The 8,295-nt window shown below is 42.6% G+C and overlaps 1 protein-coding gene across 1 annotated transcript in view; it reads left to right on the forward strand.

Moving 5' to 3' along the window:
* LOC103202855 (sodium/potassium-transporting ATPase subunit alpha-4-like) overlaps nucleotides 1-8,295 on the forward strand; it is a 69,511-nt gene that overhangs the window by 35,479 nt on the left and 25,737 nt on the right. The window contains exons 11-12 of the mRNA XM_007947789.1: nucleotides 4,734-4,923; nucleotides 5,060-5,232. Coding sequence (XP_007945980.1) covers nucleotides 4,734-4,923; nucleotides 5,060-5,232 — 363 coding nt within the window. The remainder of the gene's footprint in view (nucleotides 1-4,733; nucleotides 4,924-5,059; nucleotides 5,233-8,295) is intronic.

Here is an 8,295-nt window from a genome sequence, read left to right on the forward strand (position 1 = left end):
GTAAACTGTGGTCAATGACATGAGACAAAGTATATGTGAACTGCTGTATGGAAAATGAATTTTCTCTGTAAATTTTCACCCAAATCACAATAAAATAAATAAATAACATAAAAAAAGTCGGTGGTTCAAACCTAGCCATGGGTGTTATAGAAGAAAGGCCTGGCAATCTGCTTCTGTAAAGATTACAGCAAGAATACCCTGTGGAAAATAACAATCATGGGAGAAAGAAGGGCTGCTTATGCACAGGGACACAGCTCAGGGGGGCAGGAGTGTGTGGAGGAATGGACACAGAGAAGAGGTAACTATCGGGAGGAAGTGGGAGGGAAGCTGTTGCATTGTGGTAAATTGTAGTCAGTGTCATGAGACAAAGTGTATGTGAACTGCTGTATGGAAAGTGAATTTGCTCTGTAAATTTTCACCCAAATCACAATTTAAAAAAAAAGAAGAAGAAGAATACCCTGTAGAGCAGTTCTACATGTCACTTGCCTCAGAATGGATTCAACAGCAACTGGTATTGGTTCTTAAGTAGAGCTCTGAGCCTGTGCCCTTTGTGGAGAGAGCAAGACATAAAATGCTCTCTGAAACGTCTGTAGGTAGCAAAGGTTGAGGGTGAAAGAGCCATGTGAATCACATGCTTTTCTGTTTTAAAAAATACATAATAAAATAACAAAATCTATATTTTTATAATTATCTATACTTTCATATAAGGAGCCCTAGTGGTGTAATGGCGCTCTGGGGGCATAGTGCTTAAGGCATTTGACTGCTAACCAGAAGACTGGTGGTTCAAACCCACCAGCCACTTCTCGGAAGGAAGGATGGGCAATCTACTTCCGTAGAGATACTGCCTCAGAAACCTAAAGAGTGGTCGCTATGAGTTGGATCCAACTCAAAGGCAGTGGGTTAGTGGTGTAACTGTGAAGCACTCAGCTGCTAACTGGAAAGTTGGTGATATGAACCCATTCAGCTGCTCTGTGGAAAGAGGACCTGGCAATCTATTTCCAAGAGATTGTTGTGTGTGCCCTCATGTCTATTCCAGCTCATAGTGACCCTCCATGGCCAAATACAACTGACCCCTATGGTTTCCAAGGCTGTAATTGTTAAGGGAGCAGATCGCTAGGTCTTTTCTCCTAAAGAGCCCCTGATGGGTTCGAACCACCTACCTTTTGGTTAGCAGCCATGTGCTTAACCATTGTGCCAGCAGGGCTTCTTCCATAAAGATTAAAGCCAAGAAGACTCTATGGGGAAGTGCTGCTCTGTCACATGGGGTTTCTATGAGTTGGAATCAACTTGACAGCACCCAACAATAACAACATTCTTTCATATTGAACATTGAACAAGTAAGAGTTAGAAAGAGCCATACTTTTCTGTCTCTGAACAAACTGACGTTTAGTCATGTAATGAAATAGACTTCTGAGGCCCAAATTGCAAGCTTTATTCAATTTTTTTCTGAAGTTTAGTCAGTGGCATTGCTAGGGTTGGTGTCACACAGTGTAGTAACTCATGATATCACACCCCCCAGGACCTCTTCCCCTATCAGATTATACAGAATTCTTAGAAACGTTTAATACCAATTTTAATCATGAAATAATATGTGTAAATATAGTTGTAAATTGCTTAAATGTAATATTTCTTAGATTATATGACTGCTAACAACAAAGTTATTTTATAAAATATTTCTACAGTCAATTACAACATTATTACTTACATTATTTGTAACTGAGCAGAAGCCTTTATTGATTTTTCTTTTTCTTTAATTATTACTTCATTCTCCCAAAAGTTACTGATATAGTTTCACACATGCTAATTATCACACTATTGAAGCTCAAATATCAGAAACTCTGACAAGATCTGTGTCTATAAAAACACGGGCAGCAACAAAAACAACAGTGTGAGCTTATGGCTTATGAGGACGAAACCATGTGACTCAAAGCATCGTTGTAACTGGGTAATGATGACAGCTCTGACTGGAAAGGATTAGAAGGTTCAAAAAGTATATTAGCATAGAGTTTTAGCCTTGTAGGTATATTGACAGCGACAATTGGGAGGATGGCTCGGGACCAGGCAGTGTTTCATTCTGTTGTACGTAGAGTCCCTCGGAGTTGGAACCGACTCAACAGCACCTAAAACAAAGCAGTATACTGATACATGTAAGCTGGCCTTAAGAAAAATGTTTTTGTTGTTATAACTACAGGGATTTTTTTAAATTAAAAACATAATAAATCTCTGCAATAACACTGCACAAAAATTTTATAGACAATCATCTTGTTGTCAGCCTCTCTGACAGTGTCACCTGGTGTGATTCACAGCTCCCACACCCCCTAATGACGCCATGACATTCAGTGGCCTCATTAACCAGACATGAATTTTGTGCTTGCCAGAGTCCGATTAAGCCCTCTGAGCAGAAGGAATTAGGTGCCTCCCCCTTCCCGTGATTCAAAAGAAAAGCAATACGAGTCCGCAACATAAGTGCAGGGTCGGCCAACAAAGCTCTCGGTTTCCTACACACAACAGTGACTACTTTGTGCCTTTTCTGAGATACTGATAAGAAATTCAAACTGCAAACATATCCTGTGTAGGGTAGGGAGTGTACTCAGCCTGTCCACTGGCCACCCAGCTTGCACTCAAGAGGCTCTGAGGAGACCCTTCCAGCTACTTTCATTTGCTACTGTTCTCTGCCTTCCTGAGCTTGTGCTAGGGTAGCTGGAAGCCCCGTATTCGGTATTCGCAGGAGCCATCTTAGCCCGCCTGAGCATTGCAGAGCTTGGTCTCTCTCCCTCTCCGTGATCCAAATGAAAGGATGAAGACTCTCTGTTCTGGTCATTCCAGATGTTTGTGCCATCTTTTTAAATCTGTAATTATCTGTCAAGATGTGGCTTTCTGTGACCAAATTACTAGCTTAAGTCAGTTTTACCAGCATTTTCTGGGCCTTTCACTCATTTGCCTTTCCTTCATTCCACTCATTAATGAGTCCTCAGAAATTTGAGCTTTTTGAACCTTTTACAGCTTTCTGTCTTAACAAGGTTTTCCTTCAAACTATGTTTAAGCATATGTTGAACATAAATGAACAGTTTTTTAAAAGTGTTTAATGGAACAGTTTTGACCAGTTTTCACACTGGTTTCTGCCTGGTTTTCCCTGTGGGCAGTGCAATTCTGGCCTTCCCTGCACTGTCTCTTTTCTTTTCAATGCAATAACTGTTTTTACTCAAAAGGGTACAGAGCAGGAATTTCCTATTAATCATTTTTTTAAAAATGCTTCCAAGTCCCTTCCAAGTCATGATGACCTCATATATGTTAGTAGAACTGTGCTCCATGGGGCTTTAAATGGTTGTGATCTTTCAGAACTAGATTGCCAGGCCTTTCTTCAGAGGTGCCTCTGGGTGCATTCAAACCAATCTTTCCATTAGTAGCTGATTGTTTAAGCATTTGTAACCTAAGGACTCCTTAGTTTCTTGTTACAGGTCATATAGGTCAAGAGGAAATGCAAAACCTAAACTCATCTTATTTCTTGTCAGGTTTACTTCATAAATACAGCCCCTCACACATAGACACATACACATACACACTGACCCTGACATGAAACCTGGACTACCTGGCCTTTCTCAGGGGACTTGGGCTTTTAGGAAAGAATGACAACTAACCTATTTTAGAATTGTTATGCATAGTGTTCAAAGTATTTTTTGCAAATATCATCTCTCACAAAAAAATGCAATGAAGAAGGCAAGGCAAAACCTTTTGCATTTTAGTGAAAGAATTAAGGTTTTGAGAGATTAAATGGATTGACCTGAGGTCATAAAACTAATAATGCACCTGTGCCCCTAGAACACAGGTTTTTGGACTCAAGTACACTTTCTTTCTTCTCTACTCTGCTGTCTGTCTTAGCCCCACACTTGCTGCTCTCTAGCAATTTAATCAGAAAGGAAGCAGGGGAAAAGTGAGAGTGCCTGGCTTTGCCCGCAGAAAGCTTCCAGTGTGGCTGAGAAAATAATAGACACTTATGAGAAAAGAACACTAAACTAAGGCCTCTTGGAGGAGCTCTGGTAGCATAGTGCCTAAGGCACTTGACTGCTAACCAGAAGGCTGGCAGTTCAAACCTACCACCCACTCCTCGGAAGGAAGGAAGGTGGGGCATTCTACTTCCGTAGTGATATCGCCTCAGAAACCCAAGGAGGGGTCACTATGAGTCAGGTCCTACTCGATGATACATAACAACAACAACAAGGGCTCTTGAAAAGGAGACAGGGCTTGGGTCAGATGTTCTTCTTTAATTGTGGTAAACATTTGTGCCCTGGTGGCACAAATGGTTAAGTACTTGACTGCTAACCAAAAGGCTGGCAACTCAAACCCACCCAACAGCTCCATGGGACAAAGACCTGGAGAGATCTGCTCCTTTAAGACTACAGCCTAGAAAACCCTCTGGGGGCAGTTCTACTCTGCCACATGAAGTTACCATAAGTCAAAATCAACTTGATGGCACCTTGATGGCACCTACTCAACAACAAATATATATGTAACAAGACATTTGACATTTCAATAAGTTTCACAAGTATAGTTCAGTGACACTATGTTCTTCAAATTTGATTGAGATTGGAGGACTGGGTTGGGTGCAGTATGGAGGTAATGGGAGGTAGAAACAGGTTACCTATCCTTTTCACTGTCAAAACCTTTCTCTTGCTTTTTGCCCTGACTCTCGCTCTCTCCTCCTGATCCACCAATGTTTCCTCTGCTCTCCTTAGGTGTCCATCCACCTTCAGGAGGACAGCTCCCATAGCCACATGCTGTTGATGAAGGGGGCTCCCGAGAGGATCTTGGACTTTTGCTCTACTTTCCTGCTGCATGGGAAGGAGTACCCAGTGGACAATGGCATGAAGAACGCCTTCCAGAGTGCCTACCTGGAGCTGGGAGGTCTGGGGGAACGGGTACTAGGTGAGGGAGCTATAGGAGAAGCCTTTGAAAGAGTGGGACCAACGTAGTATTATATATGAACCACCTGGGAAGTTGGGGTAAAGGGGTTCGGGACATAGAGAGCTGAATGACTGCTGATTTCTTCTTCTTTCCACAGGGTTTTGTTTCTTGAATCTGCCTGACAGTTACCCCAAGGGATTCCCATTTAATACAGAAGAAATCAATTTTCCCATGGAGAACCTTTGTTTTGTGGGGCTCATAGCCATGATTGACCCCCCACGAGCTGCTGTGCCTGACGCTGTGAGCAAGTGTCGTAGTGCAGGGATCAAGGTAAATCACTGAGCACCCCAGAAACCACCCTCCCCCACTGCCTGTCAAAGTTGGAGCGATGAGTAGAAAGCCTTGCATGGAGTGGGTGCTCCATGACATTGGCAGCACTGAGTTTATTTCTATTTCCTTGAGCTTATGCTAAGAGGTACCTATAGTCAGTCTCCTCTGCAGTTAGAGGTCTGTCTTGTATTGCACATCAGAATCACTGGTTGTTGTTGTTGTTATTTGCCCTTGAGTCGGACCCAACTCATAGCGACCCCTCCTTGAGTTTCTGAGGCAGTACCACTACAGAAGTAGATTGCCCCACCTTCCTTCCAAGGAGTGGCTGGTGGGTTTGAACCACCAGCTTTTTGGTTAGCAGTCAAAGGCATCACTGGAAGAGCTTTAAAATTCTGATTCTCAGACACATCCAAGCCCAATTAAATTAGAAACTCTTAGGGTAGAACCCAAGGAGCTCTTATGGTGCAACAGTTAAGCACTCAGCTGCTAACCAAGAGATTGGTGGTTCGAACCTACCCAGTGGCTCTACAAAGGAAAGGCCTGGAGATCTGCTTCCCTCAAAACTGCAGCCCAGGAAACCTAATAGTGCAGTTCTACTCTGTCACATAGGGTCGCTATGAGTCAAAAAACAACTCAACAGCACCTAACAACAACAGGGTGAGTCCTGGACATCTGTATGATGATGATGATGATGATGATGATGATGATGATTTGAGTGGAAGCTTACAGAGCAGATTGGCTTTCCATTCAACAATCCATACACATTCTGTTTTGTGACATTCACTGCAATCCCCACACAGTAACAGCTTTCTTCCCACTTCCTCCCTGCACCCACTCCTTCCCTTCTTTCTTCCTTCCCATCTCCTCCTGCCTTCTTAGCTTTATCCCTTGGCAAACACTGTCCTCTTAATCTCATGAGTGCATACCCTTCTGATATTACTTTCATCTTATAGGTCTGCCTATCATTTGTCTGAAAATTGAGTCACAGAGATTAAGCTCTATTCCTAGCTTGAAGACTGTCTAAGGGACATAGTCTCAGGGGTTCCACCAATCTTCATCAGACCACTATGCTTGGTGTTTTTTTTTTATCATTTTGAGTTTTGTTCGACTTTTCCCCCCACTCTATCTGGGGCCTCTTACTGTGATCCCTTTTGAAGCTGTCAACAGTGGTGGCTTGGCACCATCTAGTTCTTCTGATCTCAGGGCTGTGAAGGCTAGGGTTCTTGTGCTCCATTAGCCCTTTGACTAATTGTTTCCTGCATCTTTGATTTTCTTCACTCTTCTTTGCTCCACATGGGGAGAGGCCAATAGTTGCATCTTAGATGGCTACTCACAAGCTTTTAAGACCCAGTCACTACTTATCACAGTAAGATACAGAACATTGTCTTTGTAGATTATGCTGGCATCTGTATTTTTTAAAAACTTTTATAGAGATTCCAATGTGCCACTAAGTTTTGTTTTTTGTTTCCTTTGTGCCACCAAGTTTGAGAACCAATGTACTTGGACCAAACCAAGAAAAAAAAAAAAAAGCAACTTCACTGCCATCAAGTCATTTCCAACTCATAGCAACCGCCATTGGTTTTCTGAGGCTGTAAATCTTTTTTGGTAGTAGATTGCCCAATCTTTCTTCCATGGGCCAGGTGGTAGGTTTGAACTGCTGACCTTCCTGGTTAGCAGTCAAGTGCTTTATCACTATGCCACCAGAGATCCTATGTACTTGGACAGTGCTGCCCAAGTTTTAATGTGCATGTGAGTCACCTGGGGATTTTGGTAAAATGCAGGTCTGATTATGGACCTGGTAAAACTCCCGAAACTATGGCCCTTAGACCATAGTCTACGGCATCCCATCTCTTGGGTGATGGCATTGCTGCTGGTCTGCAAATCACACTAGGAGTGGCAAAGTTGTAGAAGATGCCATGTAAATGAGCTGCTGGGATGACTAGTAAAAAGGTGAGGCCAAGTGGGCTGGGGGTCTAGAGCAGGCAATAATGGGAATAATATGTTGAGAGCTGAGGACCCACACAACAGGTCAGACTCAGAGTGATCAGCTGTCCTAACAGGTATATGCCCTAACAAGTATATGACCAGAGGCAAAATGAATTGGTCTAAGAGTGAAACCTAGGTGCAGAACAAACCCAGAGATGGGACTTCCTCTTTGGTTAGAATGGGCCTAGGACTTCATGGGATGGCAGCAGTAGAATTCCTCTAATTTTGAGATGTTGTATATTCCATGTCTCCCAGGTCAAATTCTAAGACTCTTCATGGATTGGATGTGGAAGCCTTTCCTGATCATACCTGATATTCTAGATCACCTGCAACTAACATAGATCTTAGACTCCGGGAGGTAGCAGGTTAGAGTAGAGGTGGATTTATAGGTATTTTAGGAAAATTAGATGCCATGTAAGAAGAATTCCTGGGTGGCACAAATGGTTAATCACTAAGCTACTAATTGAAAGGTTGTCGGTTTGAATCCACCCAAAGGAACCTCAGAAGAAAGGCCTGACAATCTACTTCTGAAAGATCATAGTCATTGAAAACCCTATGGAGCAAATGGGGTCACAATCAATTGGAATTAACTCCACGTTAATGGTTTTATTTGCATTCTGATGCCTGTTAGTGGTTTGTTGGAGGTCAGTTGGTAGCAAGCTAAGCTCAATAGTAGACCACTAGAGCCAACACATGGATGTAGGTGAGACACAATTGTGAGTGAATATCCTAGTCACTACATCATAAGGTGTTTGAGTTGGTACAGTTTTCTGCACAGATGGCACTATTACAACACATCTGCGTAGGATAAGCAAGTGTTTTAGTTCTCTAGTGCTGCTACAACAGACATACCACAGGTATTTAAAAACAGGCTTTAAAAAACAGGAGTTTATTCTCTTACAGTTTTGGAGGCTAAAAGTATGAGTTCAAAGTGCCAGCTCTAGGGGCTGGGTGAAAGCCCTCGACCTTGGGCTTCAGCTCTGCCTCTTGCTCCTGGCCCACTGAAGCTGGAGTCTTCTCTCTTTTTTCTTTTTTTAATTATGATTTAGGTGAAAATTTAAAGAATAAATTCACTTT

Source organism: Orycteropus afer, unplaced genomic scaffold, assembly GCF_000298275.1.
Source record: "Orycteropus afer afer isolate SDZICR_OR568_19922 unplaced genomic scaffold, OryAfe1.0 scaffold00193, whole genome shotgun sequence".
Classification (NCBI taxonomy): domain Eukaryota; kingdom Metazoa; phylum Chordata; class Mammalia; order Tubulidentata; family Orycteropodidae; genus Orycteropus; species Orycteropus afer.